Here is a 23,117-nt window from a genome sequence, read left to right on the forward strand (position 1 = left end):
AGTGCAGCGAAGGTTTACCAGGCTGACTCCGGGGATGGCAGGTCTGATGTATGAGGAGAGATTGACTGGGTTAGGATTGTATTTGCTGGAGTTCAGACAAATGAGGGGGATCTCATAGAGACTTATAAAATTCTAACAGGACTAGACAGGGTAGATTCAGGGAGGATATTCCCGATGGTTGCGGAGTCCAGAACCAGGATTTGAGGTAGATCATTTAGGATGGAGATGAGGAGACATTTCTTCACCCAAAAAGTAGTGAGCCTGTGGAATTCATTACCACAGGAAGTAGTTGGTGCCAAAACATTGAATGTATTAAAAGGCAGTCAGATATAGCACTTGGGGCGAATGAGATCAAAGGGTATGAGGAGAAAGCAGGATTAGGCTATTGAGTTGGACGATCAGCCATGATCGTGATGAATGGTGGAGCAGGCTCGAAGAGCCAAATGGCTTCCTCCTGCTCCTATCTTCTATCTGCAGAAGTTGTCTTAGGCAACTTCAGCTCCAAGTTTCTGAGCTGGAGGCTGAGCTGCGGACATTAGTGAAGCATCAGAGTGGGGGAGAGTTACCCAGCCACTTTGTCCCAGGAGATAGTCACTCCCCTTAGGTTAGACAGAACATCAGTCAACAGTCTTGACTGCGAGTCAGGACAGTAAAGGAAGCCAGCATGCAGTAAGGGAGGAGCCTCAGCCCCTGGCTTTGTCCAACGAGTACAAGGTGCTTGTTAGCTGTGTGGATGAGCAGATTGGTCAGGGACCATAGTGAATGACGCCATTCAAGTTGGGATGAGGTGAGTGTGAAGCATCCTATTGTGTGAATGCTTGTTTAAAGTATGACACCATGATAATGTGGTTTGATCGTGATTAAAACTTTTTGTTTTAAAAAAAAGAGGAATATGGTAGTGATGGAAAGGGTACAGTCAGCGGTAAAGGGAGTGTTCTCTAAAGCTGTGAGCGGGAACTCCGAAGTTTGTGTTGCCCTCTTTTTAGGTCAAACCAAACCAAGTAAACAAACTCAGATTAAATCAGGACAAAGTAAAAGGGGCAGCTCCCCAAAAAGGAGGGGGAACAGCCCGAACAGAAATCAAAGTACAAAGGAAACTTAAAAACATCAAATTAAAATGTGATTATTGGGGTCAATAATGCACCCCAACCCCTGCGGTGCCCAGCGGGCGCGGAAAGCGTCAAGCACGCCCGTGAACACCGCATGCTCCCTCTCCAGGGACACCTGGTCGCGAATGTAGCCGCGGTAGAGGGGAAGACAGTCAGGATGGACGGCCCCCTCGATCGCCCGCAGCCTGGACCGGTATCCCAGTGCAGAATTTTGAATCTACTTACCTAACTAATTATTAAGGCCAGTTTACTGCTTTCCTCCCTTCAGGGAATTGTTTCGAGCAACCGATTTATTTTCCAATTGCAGCCCGACCGTCACAATGTGTAATGACTGACCTTGGAGTAGGCAGCAAATCTGCCAAGAGTATCAAAACCTACACACATTCATACAGAATTCTCCTGCTGCTGCCTTCTCACTGGGCTGTGCATTTGAAGCTCCTTTTCCAAGCTTTGCACATCTTTCCTTGGTCGTCATTAGCTCTTTGACTCTACTGCTAATAGGAAATTTTCACAGATCTCCGTGTGCCGTGATGTAGTTCCTAGTAAGCTGAGCAGTTGATTTTTTCTCTGCCTCTCAGCCTCCATGTATTCTACGGAGCTCTCCCGGCAATTTTCCACTGTCATACTGAAGACTTTTATCAGGTTGTAATCTTTTTCAAGTTGATTTTGGAAGATTTTGGGGTCCTTCACTGCTGCAACGTGTGGTATATTGGTTTTGACTGGTTGAAAAAGGTTGCAGAGACATCGATATGTCTCAATCATAACTGTTTACTGAAGGAACAGAACTATTGACAGATGTACAAGACTAAATGTAACTCAGTGCAAGCTGTGAGCTTTCTCCGTCGAGGCTCTTTGTCATGTGACTGTCTCTTCCATCATCATGTGGGCGGTACTGTTTTTCCAGTCCCCCATACTGGGTGGGATTTTCTGTCGCTCCCTGCCGCATGTTTTCCAGTGACTGAATCATTGGCCAGTGCCAGGACCTTCCGGTCTCACTGCTATCAACGGTGTCTCCCATTGTTTGCACCCTCTGCTGCTGGAATATCCGTGGCAGGGGGGTCGCCACTGGTGGGACTGGAAGTTCCTGCCAGCGGAAGCAGCCGGGAAATCCTGCCCGTTAACTCTGTCAGCCGTAAACATCCTAACACATCTTCCTCCCTCCAAACTTCCAACACATGGAACAAGAAACATGGCTCTTCTCTTTCCACCATAGAACATTCTGTAACACCTCTGTTACGCCCCTAACTTTGTACCCTGGAGAAAATACCACACACATCTCACAGCAGTGGAACTGCCCGTTTATCCCCTTGACTATCAAATCTCAAATTATTCCAGTGTTCCGACATTCTCTGTACAATCCTTTCCAACACGGAGCCAGAGTCAAGACTGTGATCCTTAGCGATGTTGTCATGCTCACCAGTATTCAATGCTGAATACCAATTTGACCGGCTTGCACACTCCTGGAGGATTGCTGCACTGCTTGCCTCTCTCTACCCTTATTATTCTGAACTCTCTCCTGCAGATGATGATCGAGGAAGCAGTCTGCCACGTGGACGGGCACTCTTGTTATGAGTCCAGCTGCCCCCTGATCTCAGGTGCCCTCAGTGTAATTGAGCAACAGGAGACACATCCCACAAGGCAGCTCCCTCTTGAGAAAGTGACCTGATATGCCCAAATGGAGCAGGAATTGCAAGTTACAGATTACAGCTGTCCCACCATTCTAATTCAAAACTTAAAACTTCTTGGCTACAGGGTGATTATTTATATAATTGATGTTCATTTTCTCAATGAGGTACTGTCATATGTGCAGATATACGCACACACAAACATACACACACATACACACTTACACTCTATGCAAATTGGAAGTATTTTATTGTGTTTCTCTAATTTTTTCTCATCTTAAAATAAGAGCAAGGAGGTCATGCTGGAATTATATAAAACATTCGTTAGGCATTAACCTGAGTACTGTGTGCAGTTCCGGTCACCTGATTACAGACAAGATGTCATGGTATTAGCGAGAGTACAGAAGAGATTGATGAGGATGTTGCCAGGACTGGAAAATTGCGGCTATGAGGAAAGATTGGATAGGCTGGGGTTGTTCTCCTTGGAACAGAGGAGGTTGAGGGGAGATTTGCCTGAGATGTACAAAATAGTGAGGGGCTTGGATTGAGTGGATGGGAGGAGTCTATTTAACCCAGCAGCAAGGTCAGTGACTGGGGCGCACAGATTGAAAGTGATTGGTGAAAATATTAGAAGAAAAACCTTTTCACCCAGAGGGGGTCTGGAACTCACTGCCTGAAAGGGTATTAGAGGCAGAATCCCTGAACTTATTGAAAGGGTGTATGGGTTGCACCTGAAGCACTGTAACCTGCTGGACCAAACCTGGAAAATGGGATGAAGCTGGGTGGCTCGTTTATCGGCCGGTGCAGACACAATGGGCAGAATGGCTTCTTTCTGTGCCTATGATTCTATGATTGTCCCACAGTCCAGTTTCAGCATTATCATAGAATTCTACATTGCAGAAGGAGGCCATTCGGATCATCGAGTCTGCACCCACACCAATAACCAGGCCCTATTCCCGTGACCTCATGTACCTACGCTGTTAATTGCCCTGACAATAAGGGGCAATTTAGCCTGGTCAATCCATCTAACCCACACATCTTTGGACTGTGGAAGGAAACCGGAGCACCCAGAGGAAACCCATGCAGACACGGGGAGAATGTGCAAACTCCATACAGACAGTGACCTGAGGCTGGAATTGAACCTGGGTCCCTGGTACTGTGAGGCAGCAGTGCTAACTGCTATGCCACCATGCTGTCCATTCTTACCATTATCCTTGGTGATTAATCTGTGTGCTTGGAGTGTCGAATCCAGGCTCCATTTCTACACAGTCAGGTTGGGGGCAGATTGCTCAGCACAAAGCAAACTCCTGCAAAGCTACATATTCCACCACTGAGCCCCTACTGACAGTTTCAGGAGGCTTGTGTGACACTGCCTTTCATCTGGGACTTGACCAAGAACAGGAATCCAAATAATCAGGTTCGTGGACTCGGATGTTAGAATGTATTAAATCTCACCTCAATTGAATCCTGACTTGAAACTTTTCCAATGTAATTATGCAGCAGAACCACAGTCACATTCCTGCTCTCGTCACAGCCTGGAAACTTCTCCTGCCTCCTTTCTCTGTCTCAGGATAAATAGGGAGTTGCTCACCCCTCTCTTACTCACTGTTACTGTCCACTTGTGCTGTGAACAGCCTTGAGATATGAAGTGTTATCTTCACATTGGACTCCTGCTGACCATGATCTGGATCAAGGTCAGTGATCGCGCAGGTAAGCGTCAACACATATACAGTCTACGTAGGTTTGACTCCAATCATTTGTGGAAGTTTCTTGGTATCAGGTCTGCACTTTGAGATCGGATAAACAGGTGAATGTCCTTCCTGCTGGGCTCAATACAGAAAGAATGGACTGTCCAGTGACTCCTGTATTAGAGAGAGAGAAGAATTCATCCAGGATTCTATTTCTGATTACTGTCCAGTGATACCTGGGTTAGAGAGAGAAATAAAATCATTCAGATAAAAGCAAAATACTGGAATCTGAAACAAAAACAGAAAATGCTGGAAAATCTCAGCCTCTGACAGCATCTGTGGAGAGAGAAGAGAGCCAACATTTCGAGTCTAGATGACCTTTCGTCAGAGCACAGACGAAGCTCTGACGAAGGGTCATCTAGATTTGAAACTTCGGCTCTATTCTCTCCCCACAGTTACTGTCAGACCTGCTGAGATTTTCCAGCATTTTCTGTAAAATCATTGAAGATTTTATTCCTGATCACTGTCCAGTAATCCCTGGGTTAGAGAGAGAGAGGCAAAATCATCCAGGATTCTACTCCTGATCACTGTCCAGTGACTCCTGAGTTGGAGAGAGAGAGTGGAACTCAGCCAGGATTCTGCTCCCGATCACTGTCCAGTGATCCCTGGGTTAGAGAGACAGCACTACCTCAGTACTGACCCTTAAATAGCAAGGCGCTCCTGCAATATTGACCTTCTGACAGTGCAGCACTCCGACAATGCTGATCCTCTGACAGTGCGGTGCCCCCTCAGTACTGACCCTCTGACAGAGCAGAACTTCATCAGTACTGACCTACTGAAAGTGCAGGACTCAATATTGACCTTCTACAGTGCAACGCTCCCTCAGTACTGACCCTCTGACAGTGCTGGCTCCCTCAGTGCTGGCCCTTTGACAGTGCAGTAATCCCTTAGTACTGACCCTACAACAGTGCTGACCTCCCTTAGTACTGACCTTCTGACATTGTAGCACTCCCTCAGTCCTGGCTGTCTAACTGTGAAGCACTCCTTCAGTACTGAACCTCTGTCAATGCAGCACTCCTTCACTACTGACCTGCTGACAGTGCAGCACTCCCTCAGTACTGACCCTCCAAGTGGAAATGTGAGTCGGAAAAGCAGTTGGAAAAGGAGTGGGAAATGGAATGGGAATGAGAGCGTGAATTGGAGCAGGAATGTGTGCCGGAATGGGAGCAGTTTGGGAGTATCAATGGAAATGGAAATGTGAGTGGGAGTTAGTGCAGGAATGGGGGTAGGATTTGGAGTGTGAATTGGATTGGGAACCTGAGTGGGAATGTGAGTCGCTTGGGGAGTATGAATGGTGTGAAATATGAACACAATGCAAGCACAGGATGGAGAAGGGAACATGAGCTGGGGGTCCCAGAAATCCTGAAGGGGGAGGGAGAGGAGCTGGGGGTCCCAGAAATCCTGAAGGGGGAGGGAGAGGAGCTGGGGGTCCCAGAAATCCTGAAGGGGGAGGGAGAGGAGCTGGGGGTCCCAGAAATCCTGAAGGGGGAGGGAGAGGAGCCGAAGGTCGTGATGCATATAGGTACTGCTGACATAGGTAGGAAGAGGGAAGGGGTCATGAAAAGAGAATATAGGGAGTTAGGTAGACAGCTGAGAAAGAGGAATGCAAAGGTAGTAATCTCGGGATTGCTGCCTGTGCCGCGGGAGAGTGACAACAGGAATCGGTGGAGAATGAATGCGTGGCTGAGGGACTGGAGCAAGGGACAAGGATTTGGGTACTTGGATCATTGGGACGTCTTTTGGGGCAGGTGTGACCTGTTTAAAAAAGACGGGTGGCACTTGAATCCCAGGGGGACCAATATCCTGGCGGGAAGGTTGGCTAAGGCTACTGGAGAGACTTTAAACTAGAAAGGTTGGGGGGAGGGAATCGAAATGAGGGGACTGAGAGCGAGGAGGTTAGCTCGCAAATAGATAAGGAATGTAAACAGGGTAAGAGGGAGGTTAGACGAGTGATGGAGAAGGGAAGTGCTCAGGCTGAAGGTCTGAGATGTGTCTATTTTAATGCCAGGAGTGTAGTGAATAAAGTGGATGAGCTTAGAGCGTGGATTGCTGCTTCGAATTGTGATGTGGTGGCCATTACGGAGACTTGGATGTCTCAGGGACAGGACTGGGTGCTTCAGGTGCCGGGTTTTAGATGTTTCAGGAAGGACAGGGAGGGAGGCAAGAGAGGGGGGGGAGTGGCACTGTTGATCAGGGATAGTGTCACGGCTGTAGAGAAGGTGGACGCCGTGGAGGGATTGACGACGGAGTCTCTGTGGGTGGAGGTTAGGAACAGGAAGGGGTCGGTAACGTTGCTGGGTGTTTTCTATAGGCCGCCCAATAGTAACAGAGATGTTGAGGAGCAGATGGGGAAACAGATCCTGGAGAGATGTAGGAATAACAGAGTTGTCGTGATGGGAGATTTTAATTTCCCAAACATAGATTGGAATATCCCTAGGGCTAGGGGTTTGGATGGAGAGGAGTTTGTTAGGTGTGTCCAGGAGAGTTTCCTGACACAGTATGTGGATAAGCCTACTAGAGGAGAGGCTGTACTTGATCTGGTGCTGGCTAATGAACCTGGACAGGTGGAGGATCTCTCGGTGGGTGAGCATCTTGGGGATAGCGATCATAATTCTATCTCCTTCATGATAGCATTGGAAAGAGATAGGATCAGGCAGGCTAGGAAAGTGTTTCTCTGGAGTAAAGGGAAATACAGTGTCATCAGGGAGGAAATTAGACGGGTAAATTGGAAGGAGGCATTCTTGGGGAAAAGTACCGAAGGAAAGTGGAGGATTTTCAAGGAATGTTTGTCTGGAGCTCTGCATGACAACGTTCCGATGAGACAGGGGGGTGTTGGTAGGGTATGGGAACCGTGGTGCACGAAGGTTGTGATGAACCTGGTGAATAAGAAAAGAGAGGCGTACAGAAGGTTCAGAGAGCTAGGAGGTGTTAAGGATTTAGAGGAGTATACGGGATGTAGGAAGGAGCTTAAGAAGGAAATTAGGAGAGCGAGAAGGGGTCATGAGAAGGCCTTGGCGGGTAAGATTAAGGAGAACCCCAAGGCTTTCTACAAATATGTCAAGAGTAAAAGGATGAGATGTGAAGGCATAGGACCCTTAAAAGGTGAAGGGGGAAAAGTTTGTGCGGAACCGTTAGAAATGGCGGAGCTGCTTAATGAATACTTTACCTCGGTATTCACGGTGGAAAGGGATCTGGGTGGTTGTACTGCTGGTTTGCGGTGGACAGAAAGGATCGAGCATGTGGACATAAAGAAAGAGGATGTGTTGGAACTATTGAATGGCATCAAGGTTGGTAAGTCGCCGGGACCGGATGGGATGTACCCCAGGTTACTGTGGGAGGCGAGGGAGGAGATTGCGGAGCCTTTGGCGATGATCTTTGCATCGTCGATGGAGACGGGAGAGGTTCCGGAGGATTGGAGGATTGCAGATGTGGTCCCTATATTCAAGAAAGGGAACAGGGACAGCCCGGGAAATTACCGACCGGTGAGTCTAACCTCAGTGGTTGGTAAGTTGATGGAGAGGATCCTGAGAGACAGGATTTATGATCATCTAGAGAAGTTTAGTATGATCAAAAGTAGTCAGCACGGCTTTGTCAAGGGCAGGTCGTGCCTTACGAGCCTGGTTGAGTTCTTTGAAAATGTGACCAAACACATTGACGAAGGAAGAGCGGTGGATGTGGTCTATATGGACTTCAGCAAGGCGTTCGATAAGGTCCCCCATGCAAGACTTCTTGAGAAAGTGAGAGGGCATGGGATCCAAGGGGCTGTTGCCTTGTGGATCCAGAACTGGCTTGCCTGCAGAAGGCAGAGAGTGGCTGTGGAGGGGTCTTTCTCTGCATGGCGGTCAGTGACCAGTGGAGTGCCCCAGGGATCTGTTCTGGGACCCTTGCTGTTTGTCATTTTCATAAATGACCTGGATGAGGAAGTGGAGGGATGGGTTGGTAAGTTTGCTGACGACACCAAGGTAGGTGGTGTTGTGGATAGTTTGGAGGGATGTCAGAAGTTGCAGCGAGACATAGATAGAATGCAAGACTGGGCGGAGAAGTGGCAGATGGACTTCAACCCGGATAAGTGTGTGGTGATCCATTTTGGCAGATCCAATGGGATGAAGCAGCAATATAATATGAAGGGTACCATTCTTAGCAGTGTAGAGGATCAGAAGGACCTTGGGGTCCGGGTCCATAGGACTCTTAAATCGGCCTCGCAGGTGGAGGATGCGGTCAAGAAGGCGTACGGCGTACTGGCCTTCATTAATCGAGGGATTGAGTTTAGGAGTCGGGAGATAATGCTGCAGCTTTATAGGACCCTGGTTAGACCCCACTTGGAGTACTGCGCGCAGTTCTGGTCACCTCATTACAGGAAAGATGTTGAAGCCATTGAAAGGGTGCAGAGGAGATTTACAAGGATGTTGCCTGGATTGGGGGGCATGCCTTATGAGGATAGGTTGAGGGAGCTTGGTCTCTTCTCCCTGGAGAGACGAAGGATGAGAGGTGACCTGATAGAGGTTTACAAGATGTTGAGAGGTCTGGATAGGGTAGACTCTCAGAGGCTATTTCCAAGGGCTGAAATGGTTGCTACGAGAGGACACAGGTTTAAGGTGCTGGGGGGTAGGTACAGAGGAGATGTCAGGGGTAAGTTTTTCACTCAGAGGGTGGTGGGTGAGTGGAATCGGCTGACGTCGGTGGTGGTGGAGGCAAACTCGTTGGGGTCTTTTAAGAGACTTCTGGATGAGTACATGGGATTTAATGGGATTGAGGGCTATAGATAGGCCTAGAGGTGGAGATGTGATCGGCGCAACCTGTGGGCCGAAGGGCCTGTTTGTGCTGTGGCTTTCTATGTTCTATGGAACAGAAACACCAGGAAGAAGAACTGGGAGCAGGTAGAAGCTGACTGAAGTTAGCCGAGCCGAGCTGAAGAAGTCAGGTGACCTGCCAGGACTGAAAGAGCCCTTGTCGGTCGGTTTATTAGATTTCCTACAAGGCAGTTGAAAGGATTTTGGCAGTGAGATCAAACTGGGATTTTGACAGACTGTGCTTTGTGGCAGCTTAGAATCCATAGCATAGCATCTCTACAGTGCAGAAGGAGGCCATTCGGCCCATCGAGTCTTCACCGACTCTGTGAAAGAGCATCTTACCCAGGTCCACGTGTCTGCCCTATCCCTGTAACATCATGCATTTACCATGACCAATCTACCTAACCTGCACATCTTTGGGCTTCCAGTTTGAATGCACTATCTAATCCCAGACCCTGAAATAAATGTATTGAAAAGGATGGAACAGAAATGAGATAACATGTGGAGTAATTGTGAAAATAGGAAGTTACACAATTCAACTTACTTTCCCCAGGAAATACAGTTCCTAAAAATATTTTTCAATCTCTGAGAAAAAACCATCCGGAATGTTCCAAAACATGTGAAAATTATGGCAGAATTCCAAAAACAACTGGGTCAGAAACAGTCAGTTGGGTATTTATCCACAGAGGGAGTGGGGAAAGGGAATGGAGAGAGGGCACAGGGGAGAAGGGAGAGGTCACAGGGGGGAGGGCACATGGGAAAGGACACAGGAGAGAGGGCGCAGAGGTGAAGGTATGGGGAAAGGGCACAGGGGAAAGGGGAGAGTGGAGAATGGGACGGGGAGAGGACCCAGGGGAAAGGGGCAAGGATATTGAATCAATCCTGCTTAACAGTGTTATCATCTTGTCTCGCCACCTTCAGAGATTTCGGTACAGAGATCGACAGCATTCTTTTTTCCTGCACTCCCTATAGAACTGTACCATATTACACTTTGCACAGTTTGAAAAGCTCCTGAGTCTCTGCGTTCAATTTTGTTCAGTCTACTGAAGAAAGAATCTTTTCTCCAGTGAGCAGAGTTTTTGGCAGCAGGGAATCCCAGCTATAAAAGGGCTCAGTGATCTATTTGAATAATATTACAAATAAAAAGCCATCAAAACACTGGAAATGCTCAGCAGGTTTGGCAGCATCTGTGGAGAGAGGAACTGAGTTAATGTTTCAGGTCCATAAGCTTTCATCAGAAGGTTTTCCCAATTGTTAAAGTGTCACCCATCCACCTTGTACACTTCCCTCTTGTCCCAGTACTAGTGTCAAAGCCCCAAGATTCTGGAAGTTTCCCCGTCGCCACACGTTACATTGCCTGATCAATCCTGGACATGGCACTGAGAGGAATCCCTAAGTTGAATCTTTAACATCCCACATTTTCAACTCCTCCTAAAAGCCTTTTCTGTCAATGGTAATGGTTCCAACATAGAAAATATGAGCAAGAGTAGGCCATTCAGCTCTTCGAGTCTGCTCCACCATTCAGTATGATTCAGGCTGATCAGTCAACTCAATAGCCTGATCCCACCTTCTCCCCAAGTCCTTTGATCTCCTTCACCCAGGAGCTAAATTTAACTGCTTCTTCAAAGCAAACAATATTTTAGCCTCAAACAAAAACAGAAAATGCTGGAAAATCTCAGCAAGTCTGATAGCATCTGTGGAGAGAGAATGGAGCTAACATTTTGAGTTTGGATGACCCTTCTGTGATGATGGCCATGGGGGATCATCAACACTTGGGTCTCATAGAATATGAGCTCCCTATTAGGCAAGTGAAGGGAAGGAGCAGTGTGGGGTTTAAAACCAGCTGGCTCCTCTCAGGCCGGCAGTTGATAGACTCGGGACTGATAAGCGCTCTGGAGTCACTGAAAGGCATTTCGAACACACTGTAAATATATCGTGATGGTGACGGAAGACTGGCCTTGGTAAGATTATTACATTGATGACGAGCAGTAAAGTGAGTTTTTTCTTTGCTCCAGACCATCTGTACTGTTGAGACAAGTAATCCTCCTATAAGAAATATGTCTCTTTTTGGTAAACTTGAAGCCTACATTGGAAACATTGAAGAGTGGGTCCAGTGTGCAGAGCTCATGTGTTTGTTTTTGGGCCAACAATTTTGAGGAGAACGAGAAACAGGAAGTGATCCTGTTGACGGCATGTGGGGTTTCGACCTTCAATGTAATAAAAAGCCTGACTCAGCGAGATGCCCCTGACTCCAAAGGCTTTCATGAATTGGTGGAATTGGTTAAAGGCTATTATGACCCAAAACCCTCCATAATACTCCAGTGATACTGCTTTAACACAACAGGATGAACCCCTGGGGTATCTGTCACCGAATTTCAGACCAGGCTTGAAAATTGGCAGAGCACTGTGAATTCGAGCCATGTTGCAAGATAGACACGTCTGTGGAATTAACAATGCAACAGTCCAAGAAAAATTATTGGCAGAACTCAATTTGAATCTAAAGAAGGCCATTGAGATAGCCCTATCATTGGAGAATGCAGAGGAAGGAGCTGAGGGGATATCAGATATCAGTGTCCTCCAATTGGGGGAGGGACCTTAAGTAACGTCCATCCCTCAACTGAGAGCAATGATATTTTTAAATATCTTAGAATCCCATAGAGTCCAAGTTGATTCACGAGGCAGTCAAGGAGGTTCAGGACCAGCCTTCAGACTCCAAGGAGCCTAGGTCAGAAGGTTGTAGAGGTCAGGCGTTGGACTATTGTAATTGTTGCAGAAGACCACAACCGAGGCAAAGATATAGGGACAGTCAAAACGCGTGCAGTTGCGAAAAAAGGCCAAAGACATACAGGACCATACATTGGAGTATGCCCACAACCAGAAAAAGGGACGATGCAATTAAATTGCATCCTCATGACAAAGGTTGCCTGCATAATGGTGGAGTTGTTAGTAAATGACTACCCATTAAAAAATGCAAGTGGATAGAGGGGCTGCAGTCTCTGTTATCGGGGAGCAGACTTATAATTGCTTCCAAACTGGTATTCAGCTCCTGGACTTAGAAAGTACAAAGGCCCGGCTGGCCACCTACACTGGGGAACCATTACAGATAAAGGGCACCGTGGCAACCCTAGTGACTTACAGGTAGCAATCAGTTTGAATTCCACTCATCAATGTATGGGGACAAGGACCTAGCCATATGGGGAGAGATTGGCTCCAGCGCATCAGAATGAACTGACTGGAGATTTTCAGATTGGGCATGGGAGGTACTATGCAAAGTCATAAATAAGTGCCCCAAAGTCTTCCAAGAAGGGTTTGTAAAAGTAAGGGAGGCCAAAGCTAACATCTACACCTAAAGTACTCTAGAGCAAGGCCAGTTCCTTACTCCCTAATGAAAAAAGTAGAGACGGAACTCGAATGCCTGGCAAAGCTGAGCATTATAGGACTTGTATATTTGGCAGAATGGACTATATCTGTTGTTCCTGTCCTCAAGCTGGATAAGCCGGTCCGGCTTTGTGGATACTTTAAGCTTATTGTCAATTGTGTTTCTAAACTTGACCGATTTACCATACCCCGGATTGAGGATCTGTGCGCCAGGTTAACTGGAACTGAAATCCGTCCTGGGGTTAGTGAATTATTAGGGGAAGTTTAGTCCTAATTTAGCTTCTTTGTTGGCCCCCTTGCATACCCTAAAACGGAAACATCAAAGGCAGTCTTGAGGGGTGACACAGGTGGAGGCTTTTAATAGAATTAATTCTGTCCTCTTTATTGGCCAACTTTGACCTCAAAAAAATCCTTACCTTGGCCAGTGATGCTTCCCCTTATGGGGTTGGGGCAGTACTGGCACAATGCTGGAGAGATGGAACAGAGAAGTCTATTGCATTCGCAGCTAGGGCCCTATCGGACACTGAGCTTAGGTATTCCCAGATTGAGAAAAAGGGGTTGGCAATTGTCTTTGGCGTTAAAATGTTCCATCAATATGCCTATGGTAGATGCTTCATCATACTAATTATCATAAACCATTGCTGGAACTCTTTAAAGAAGACAAGGTCATATCCTCCATTGCCTCCAACTAGCTAGAGCATTGGACTTTGTTCCTGGAGGCTTATGAATACCTCCTAGAGCACTGTCCCAGGACCAGGATAGCTAACGCCGATGCTGTGAGTCATCTGCTGTTGCCCATAAATCTGGCTCATGGAAGAGGTTATGATGACCCTCAATATTTTGGACAGCTTGCCGGTATTAATCAAGACATTGACACAAAAGGATCCAGTCCTATCTAAATTAAAACATATAATATTATTATATCAGAAGGTAGCCCTCAAATAAAACAAAACACTAGTTGATGAAGAGAGACGAGCTTAGTGCTAAGGATGGCATCATCCTCTTGGGTTCCCATGTCCCATGTCACCCAGGGCGACATCCGATACTTATGGAATTATATCATAGTTATCCTGGGATTTCAAAGATGAAGATGCTAGCCAAGAGCTACACATGGTGGCCCAGTCTTAATGTGGACATTAATGACTTGGTCAGACAATGAGAGTCGTGACAAGAAAATCAAAACCTCCCTCCACAGCCTGCCTAAATCCATGGGAGAGGCCTGGTAGACCCTGGGTGTGAGTACATGTGGACTTTGCCAGCCCTTTTTTGGGCTCCATGTTCCTGATTATAGTCGACACGCATTCCAAATTGTTGGAGATATTTCTCATGATTTTCACCACTTCCCATGCTACTATTGAGAAACTAAAACAAAGTTTCTGCATGCATGAGTTACCTGAAGTCCTAACCTCTGACAATGGCACTGCCTTTACTAGAACTGAGTTTCAGGCCTTCACGCTTTCTAATGGAATCAACCACATTAGGACAGCACCCTATCACCCATCATCGAATGTGTTGGCTGAATGGGCGGTGCAGACTTTTAAGCTTGGCATGAAGAACCAACACCGCAGCATCCACAGAGACCAAACTGGCATATTTGACTATCGGACTACCCCTTACACAATGACAGGAATTGCCCCAGTGGGTTTATTAATGGGATGGAGGCTTCAGACAAGATTAAGCTGACTGTTCCCAAACCTGGGAGGGAGGGTGGAGCCCAACAAGAGAAGCAGAAGAAGAATAATGATCCTGCAAGAACAGAAAGAACATTCAAAACTGGTGACCCAGTCCACATGAGGAACTTTGGGGATAGTCGCAGTTGGGTCCCTGGGGATTGTAACAGAAAAGGGAGCTCATGTCTTTTAAGTACAGGGCAAAATTGTTAAGAAACAACTGGAACATCTCAGGAGTAGGGAGCCCATGCCAGTGCAGGCCTTATTAGCAGCCATGCGGTTTGCCACTGCCAGCATTGAGCCACAACTGGAAGTCAACACACACCTGCCCCTCCAGGTGATGAGGTCACGGATTCCAAGATGGAAGCAGAATAGACCGACACCCCAGTGGATGCAAGACCCAGGAAGAACCGGCAACAGTGATTTCATGGCGCTCCCTTTGGAAGCAAATGTCTCCAATCCCTTTCACATCCCTTGATCCGGTCCTTCGTCCAATCGACCCCAGGCTGATCGCTAAGCAGTGGAAAAGGCCCTCCTGTGGCAGGCATTTTGGGGAAGAAATGGACTTGAGCGGGAAGGGATGTTATGATGGCCACAGGGGACCACCTGTGGGCTTCATAGAATATCTATTAGGCGAGTGGAAGCTTGCCCAATAGGGATGAAGAATAGGAAGATTAGGAAATTAAGAATAGGAAAATTCTTCCCAATAGGGAAGAAGCAGCGGGGGTTTCGAACCAATTGGCTTCACTCAGGTCGGCAGTCAAAAGACTTGGGCTGACCTATACTCTGTAGCCGCTGAATGGCATTCGAAAAACACTGCAAATAAAGGGTGATGGTGACGGAATCTGGTCTTGGTAAGATTATTACAATTTTGTCAGAGCAATTTTGGCCTCAACTGCTTTCTGTGGTAATAAATTCCACAGACTTACCATGCTCTAGCATCAGTGCCGGGTTTAGACTTGGTGAGGCCCTCAGCTATATAAAGCTTGGAGGCCCCTTGTTAAAAAGTTACACCAAAAGGTCTCACAAAGGTGCGTACCAAAACAGGACCTTGGGTCGCCACAAAAAATTGAAAACATAATTATGCCTTTTAATTATTTAATAGCAAGGTATTTAAAGTGAAAAATACAAATTATTTTCAAATGAATGCATTTACTGATTACATATTTATCATTCGGCTGGCTTGATCTCTCTCATAGATTTTGGTAATTTTTTGAGTTGCTCTTCAAGCTGGTGCTTTCTTTTTCTTTTCTGGTATCCGCTCTTAAATGTTCTCTTCATTGTAAACCTTCTGAAATTTTGTGAGGCACCTGCGGATTGTGAGGCCCTAAGCTGTAGCTTGTTTGGCTTATGCCTAAATCCGGCACTGCTCTTGGTGAAGACATTTCTCCTCATCACAGTCCTAAACGGTGTACCCTGTATCCCAAGACTGTGACTCTTGGTTTTGCAAGCCCTGCCATCAAGAACATCCTTCCTGCATTTAATCCTGTTCGCATTTTATAGGTTTGTATGAGGACCCCCTTATTCTTCAGGAATCCAGTGAATACAATCCTAACGGTCAGGGAGCCGTTGCAGTCTCTGACCCCGCTCTTCGGAGGCTGCAGCGGCGACTTCAGACTTTCATTTTGCAGGTCGGTAACAGCGCGGACGCGGATCGGGCCAGAAGACGGTAAAGTGGGATTTGGCGGTAGAGTTGGGCGCGCGGTTAATTATGTCAATTTAAAAGAATGCAAATGCATTTAAATCGCCGGACCCGAGCCCAAATCGGGTGTCGGTAAAGCCGCGATCTGCTCGGAATCGGGTGCAGATCGCGGTATAGGCCCGACACCCAACTTTACTGCGATTTCGCACCCGTTTTCGGGCGTGATGTTTTGGTAAAATCAGGCCCTGGGAATCCAATCATACAGATGATTCACATACACTAAGAATCCATTCACAATGAGTTTTCATTTAGGGTGATAGAATCATAGAGATTGACAGCATGGAAACAGGCCCTTCTGCCCAACTTGTCCATGCCCGCATTTTGCCCATATCCCTCTATACCCATCTTACCCATGTAACTGTCTAAACGCTTTTTAAAAGACAAAATTGTACCGCCTCTACTACTACCTCCTGTTCCTGACACTCACCACCCTTTGTGTGGAAATAATTGCCCCTCTGGACCCTTTTGTATCTTTCCCCTCTCACCTTAAACATATGTCCTTTAGTTTTAGACTCCCCTAACTTTGGGAAAAGATTTTGACTATCCAGCTGATCTATCCCCTCATTATTTTATTGACCTCTATAAGATCACCCCTTAGCCACCGCGCTCCAGAGAAAAAAGTCCCAGTCTATCCAGCTTCTCCTTATAACTTAAACCATCAAGTCCTGGTAGCACCCTAGTAAATCTTTTCTGCATGGTTTCTAGTTTAATAATATCCTTTCTACAATAGGATGACCAGAACTGTACACAGTATTCCAAGTGTGGCCTTACCAATGTCTTGTACAACTTCAACAACACATCCCAACTTCTGTATTCAATGTTCTGACATTGAAGACCAATTTACATTGAAGATCCATTCATACTGAGGATCCATTCACACTGAGCATTCATAGAATCGTAGACTCCCTCACCATAATCCCACATTATTACCCAGCTAATCCCCCTAACCTACTCATTTTTGATGATCCAATTACATTGAGAGCCAATTCATTCTGAGGATCCATTCACATTGAGGATTAATTCAGATACTTTTATTGAATTCGAATTCCACCATTTACCGTGGTGGGATTCAAAACTGGATCCCAGAACACTAGCTGAGTTTCTGGATTAATAGTTGAGCGAAAATACCACTAGGCTATCGCCTCCCCGAGGGTTCATTCTCACTGACAATCAATTTCACATTGAGAACCCATTCATACCTTGGAATTCCTTATCACTGAGAATCAATTCATACTGCGAATCCATACACACTGCGAATCCATTCACACTCGAGAATCCATTCACACTGACACTCAATCATACTGAGAATCCATTCACAGAGAGTTAATTTGTGTTGGGGAGAAATGGGGGGGCGGGGCGGGACGGGGTGGCGGGGGGGTGGGAGATCTGGAAAGTGGGTTTCTGATGAGTGAATGAAGAATGGGTTAAATCCACAGTGATAGACCTGAGAAGGAGACTGAATGAAAAAGACAATGAAAGCGCAACACCATTAAAACCATTTCAATTGCAGTGACTGATGCAGTGAAATACTCTCCTCAAATGTGGTGAATCCTCTACTGGGGCAGAATGTTGAAGGTGTTTCAGGACTGGATCCACAAAGCAATTCTCCCAACACTTGTAACATTCCAGTTTTGTGATAAATATTAATGATATGGTGGGGGTAGGGCCTGGGTGGGATTGTGGTCGGTGCAGACTCGATGGGCCGAATGGCCTCCTTCTGCACTGTAGGGTTTCTATGATTTCTATGATTTCTATGATTCTCGAGGGTAACTAACTCCCTTGTGTAAAGAGAATGATTACATTCCATTCTCTGATATCTACAATGTGACATTTGTGCGGAGTATAAAGGGTTAACATTATGGGTGTGCTAATCTATGGGCACATGATGGAATGGCATGGTCAGTCACATGTTGGAGAGTTTGGTATCATGCTTTAGAACATCGTGCCTACTTTGTAAGTTGTTTCAAAGTGGTGCAAACACAGGAGAGTTAAATGGATATCAGAGTATATCTACAGTCTGGTTGCTAACCAATTCCCACTCGGAGATTGCAGGATACAAGGAGCAGCTCAGAACTATTGACAATCTTTTCATTAACATCATCACTGATCTCATTCTCAGCTGTGGCTCATTGGGTCTCACTCTCACCACTCACACAGGTCAGAGCCTCAAAATCCACTCAGAAACCTGGAGCACAAAACCTCGGTTTACATTTCAATGCCGCACAGAGGGAATGATGCACTGCCTGGGCTGCCCACATTTCATGGGTGATGTTAATCTGAGGCCTGTTGATCCAGAAGGAATTCTTCCAGTGTAGACAATAAAAATATAACAAAACTTACTCCAACTTATAAATCAAAGAAAAGGTTTTATAAAGAAACATCATTACTCCAAACTTGAGGCCTCACTCTGAGCCATTCCAAGTTCCCCACAATTCCCAACATGTTCTAATTTATACTGAGTCAGCTGGTCATCACGGCATTCTGTCATTGGTGACATGGTTTACTCAGCCAACTGACCCTTACAGCTTGTTACCATTGGTCACATCACAACAGATGCAATGTTATCACGAGTTACATTCTAACAAGGCCGTGTCGGCCCTCTCAAGGTGGGGTAAAATATCACATGGCTTTATTTAGGAGTTGTGGCTTTTGCTACCAAATAAACCTGTTGGACTTTAATCTGGTGTTGTTAAACTTCTTACTTTATTCAGGATAGCAGGGCAGCTCTCCCTGGTGTCCTGGGAATTATACATCTTTCAATCAACATCATTAAAACCATTTATCTGGCGATAATTACATTGCTGTTTGTGGGATCTTGCTGTGTACAAATTTCCTGCTGCCTTCCCTATATTACAACAGTGACAACATGTCAGAAGAGTTTCAGTGACTGTGAAGCATTCTCACATGTCTCGAGATGGTGCAAGACAGTTACGGAAAGACAGTCTTTATGCCTTTTCCACACACACTGATATATTTTGATGTTTAAACTCACTGCCTCCTCAGACCTGTGTCCCACAATGTGGAATGGTCCAATCAGAAAGCTCGATTTTTCTCACTGGTTATCTCTTTGCCCAGATGGGGAAGTGGTGAGATTATCTGGGGAAAATGAGCTGACAGTTGAAGAATCACCGAACCAGGAAGTTCCAGGCATTCAGTGCTGCTTAACCCAAGAACTCCCATTCACAGAACAACATGTACTTCCCATTTCAGGGAATGCCGAAACGGAGGAACAATCACACTGGAGAACTTTCATTGCTGGCGAATGGGCAAAGTTCCAGGGGGTCTCCCTATTGCAGACTCTGCAGTTTTACACAATATAAACCATGAGGTGATAACTGGCTCCTGACAACCCACACTCACTCTTCAACACTCAACACTTCCAAGTTGGGCAAGGACATGATGAAGACAGCACACTGTGTGGCTGCTGCTGTTTTGGGAACACTGCTGATCTGCTTGATCCAGGATGTTGCTGCTTCACCGGGTAAGAGAGAGAGACTTCCTTATTGGCAATATTCTCCGAGAATGTCAGAATGAACTGTAACAGACAGTTTAAAATAGTCTGCTGGCTTCCACCAATTGCTCATGTTATTTATTAGTTTTCAATGTGTTTATTCCAAATATAGAATCATAGAATCCCTACAGTGCAGTCGGAGGCCATTCGGCCCATTGAGTCTGCACCGGCAACAATCTCATTTGGCCCTATCCCTGTGACCCCACATATTTACCCCGCTAATTCCTCTAACCTACACATCCCAGGACACTAAGGGGCAATTTAGCATGGCCAATGTACCTAACCCGCACATCTTTGGACTATAGGAGAAAACCGGAGCACCCGGAGGAAACCCACGCAGACACGGGAGAATGAGCAAACTCCACAGGTCGGGACCCAAGCTGGAAATCGAACCGAGGCCCCTGGAACTGTAAGGCACAGTGCTAACCACTGTGCTACCGTGCCGCCCAAACTATGATCCCAGATGAGAGAAGAAAGATTGAACAGATTGTGTCTTTTTTCTAGAAAAGTGAAAGCTGAGAGGTGACTATTGAAGGAGGTTTATAAACACCAGTACAGATCAGTTGGGCCAAATGGTCTGTTTCATTTCTGTTGATGTATTTCTATGGAAACAGCTGAAGGATAATGTTACTATCAGCGAGAATCTGCTGTGATACCCATCCCATATTTAACTGTGTCTCTTTCTCCATCTCATTGCAGCTGGCACTGTAACAATCGAATGTTGTGAGAATTTTAAACCCACTCCTATTGTTCATAAAAGGCTAGTAAGCTACAAGAAAACAATTGGCTGCTCCATTCCCGCCATTGTGTAAGTCTTTCAAGGTGTTTTGACCACTGTGTGTTGAAATGAAAGATATGGAGCTGGTGTCTGTAACTCTCTGATAATGACATCTCATTTCATTCTTTCAGATTTACAAACAGACGGAATATGAGAATTTGTGCGAAAGCGAATGAGAAATGGGTACAAACCGCAGTCAGATTTCTGGAAAAGGGACTGAAGAAGTGAAGAGAGAAGAAGACATTGAAGGCATAGCACTTTAAAACCATTTAAAATACAGAGACTGTTGACGTGACGCGATATCCTACTGGCTTACAGACAGATTCAGGATGAGATTGAAATGTTGATTCTGTGATCATTTGTAAATTGACAGTTGATGTGATAATTAGCACTAAAAGTTGCCGTGGTAACTACATTTTCCCGTGTAAACCACAGTCGCCAAAGGTGACAGAAACAAGATGGTGTCACTGTATCAATGTGGGTCCCAGCCAATGAAAGCCCTGAGGTCGGGCAATATTCCATAGACTGCACATTCAACAGTGTGAGGCTGTGTGAGTATAAACAATCAGTCTCCCCATTTCAGTGGGGTTTGTCCCTCAGACCCCTGACTGTCTTTGGCCAGAGAAGATGAACAGAATTACAACCACAGCTCTCACAACTGGGTCAGCAGTGAGGGGTCAGAGAAAGGAGGGGGTGGGGAGACACTGGGAGACAATGGGGAAGTTGGTGGGGAGGCACTAGGGGTCAGGGAGAAACTGGTGGAGGGGGACATACTGGTGGACGGGGTAAGGGAAACTGGGAATGGGGGAAACACTGAAGGAGGGGGGAAGGGAGACACTGGGGGAGTAGTTGGGGAAGACACTGTTTGTGGGATGGGGAAGACACTGGGGATAATGGGTGAGGGAGACATTAGGATTCTCTGTTTTGATTGCTAATCTCAATGTTTTTATTATTTGATCCCTTCTCTTCCCTCATTTCTTCACCGATTTCTCAGCTCCTGCTTTTTATAAATTGAAAATGTGATGATGAAATAAAGGAGATTTTTGATTAAGTTTCTCTTGTTGTCTCGAAGCAGCTTCATTCTTCATTTTTATTCAACAGATGAACAGTGTTGAATTACCTCCCTGTTTTCATCCTCATTTTCCATTCACTCACACTGTGAGCTGATTAATGATCCTGAGGCTTTAAACAGAATGCGCAAGTATCCACGGCACATTCAGCTGTCATAGGAGCAGAGGAGTAGGAGAAGGCCATTCAGCCCATCAAAGCATGGAATGGAGACTGTGCCAAAGTCGCAGAAACAGGGTGTTCTCGGGAATTTTCACATGGGATTCAGAGGGGATTTCAGCCTCTAGTGGTTGTTGAGTTGTTTTCTTTTATCCACAAACTAGGTATATGTAACTTTCCATTACTTTATCAGTGTAATTTATTAACTAATTAAATAAATAAACTTGGGCAGAAGTGACAAGGCTGGTGGCATGCAGTGACTGCAGCATGTGGGAATGTGTGGGAAGCACTGTAATTCCCCAAAGGGATGAACTGAGAGAGATCAATATTAGTAGAGAAATAATGCTGGGACAATTGATGGGATTGAAGGTAGATAAATCCCCAGAGTACTTAAGGAAGTGGTTCTAGAAATATTGGATGCCTTGGTGGTCATCTTCCAGGATTCTATGGACTCTGGAAGAGTCCCTGCAGATTGGAGGGTAACTGATTTAACTCCAATTTTCAAAAAGGGAGGTAGAGAGAAAACAGGGAATTATAGACCAGTAAGCCACACATTGGTAGTGGAGAAAATTCTCAAATCCATTATCAAGGACGTTATAGCGGAGCATTTAGAAAGCAGTGGCAGGATCAGACAGAGTCAGCACAGTTTTGTGAAAGGGAAATCATGCTTGACAAATCTGCTGGAATTCTTTGAAGATGTAACTCGTAGAGTTGACAAGGGGAGCCAGTCGATTTGGACTTTCAGAGAGTGTTTGACAAAGTCCTCCACAAGAGATTATTATGCGAGGTTAAAGCGCATGGCACTGGGGGAAATGTATTAAGATGGATAGAAAACTGGTTGGCAGAGAGGAAACAAAGAGTAGGAATTAATGGGTGCTTTTCAAATTGGCAGGCAGTAACTAGTGGTGTGCTGCAGGGATCAGTGCTGGGACCCTAGTTATTCACAATATATATTAATGATTTGGATGAGGGAACAAAATGTAACATTTCAAAGTTTGCAGATGATACCAAGTTGGGTGGGAGCATGAACTGTGACAAAAATACAGAGATCCTTCAGCATGATCTGGCCAGGTTGGGTGAGTGGGCAAATTAATGGCAGATGCGGTATAATTTTTAATAAATGTGGGGTTATTCACTTTGGAAGCAAAAACAAGAAGGCAGACAACTATCTGAATGGCTGTAAATTGGGAGAGGGGAGTGTGCAGCAGAACGTGGATGTCCTTGTGCACCAGTCACTGAAGGTAAGCATGCAGGTGCAGCAGGTGGTAAAGAAGGCAAATGGTATGTTGACCTTTTGTGAGAGGTTTTGAGTACGAAGCAGGGATGTGTTGTTGCAATTATACAGGGCCTTGGTGAGGCCATACCTACAATATTGTGTGCAGTTTTGGTCTCCTTTTCTGAGGAAGGATGTTTTTGCTCTCGAGGGAATGCAGCGAAGGTTTCCCAGGCTGACTCCGGGGATGGCAGGTCTGATGTATGAGGAGAGATTGACTGGGTTAGGATTGTATTTGCTGGAGTTCAGACAAATGAGGGGGATCTCATAGAGACTTATAAAATTCTAACAGGACTAGACAGGGTA

At 45.8% G+C, this 23,117-nt stretch overlaps 1 protein-coding gene across 3 annotated transcripts; it reads left to right on the forward strand.

Moving 5' to 3' along the window:
• Positions 1 to 723: 723 nt before the first annotated feature.
• Positions 724 to 21,367, forward strand: LOC144492321 (C-C motif chemokine 5-like). Of its 3 annotated transcripts, none has more exons than XM_078210313.1 (4): positions 724 to 787; positions 4,235 to 4,444; positions 20,233 to 20,341; positions 20,443 to 21,367. In XM_078210313.1, the coding sequence occupies exons 2-4, from the start codon at positions 4,378 to 4,380 to the stop codon at positions 20,537 to 20,539; spliced, it is 273 nt and encodes a 90-aa protein (XP_078066439.1). In that variant the 5' UTR covers positions 724 to 787; positions 4,235 to 4,377; the 3' UTR covers positions 20,540 to 21,367. The 3 variants fall into 3 exon arrangements, 2 of the variants coding, with proteins under 2 accessions (XP_078066439.1, XP_078066437.1); XR_013497582.1 differs by lacking the exons at positions 724 to 787; positions 4,235 to 4,444 and adding an exon at positions 19,098 to 19,503 and having other exon boundaries at positions 20,443 to 20,596; positions 20,685 to 21,367; XM_078210311.1 differs by lacking the exons at positions 724 to 787; positions 4,235 to 4,444 and adding an exon at positions 18,999 to 19,503.
• The last annotated feature ends 1,750 nt before the right edge of the window (positions 21,368 to 23,117 follow it).

This window comes from Mustelus asterias, chromosome 4 (genome assembly GCF_964213995.1).
Source record: "Mustelus asterias chromosome 4, sMusAst1.hap1.1, whole genome shotgun sequence".
NCBI classification, from domain to species: Eukaryota; Metazoa; Chordata; class Chondrichthyes; order Carcharhiniformes; family Triakidae; genus Mustelus; species Mustelus asterias.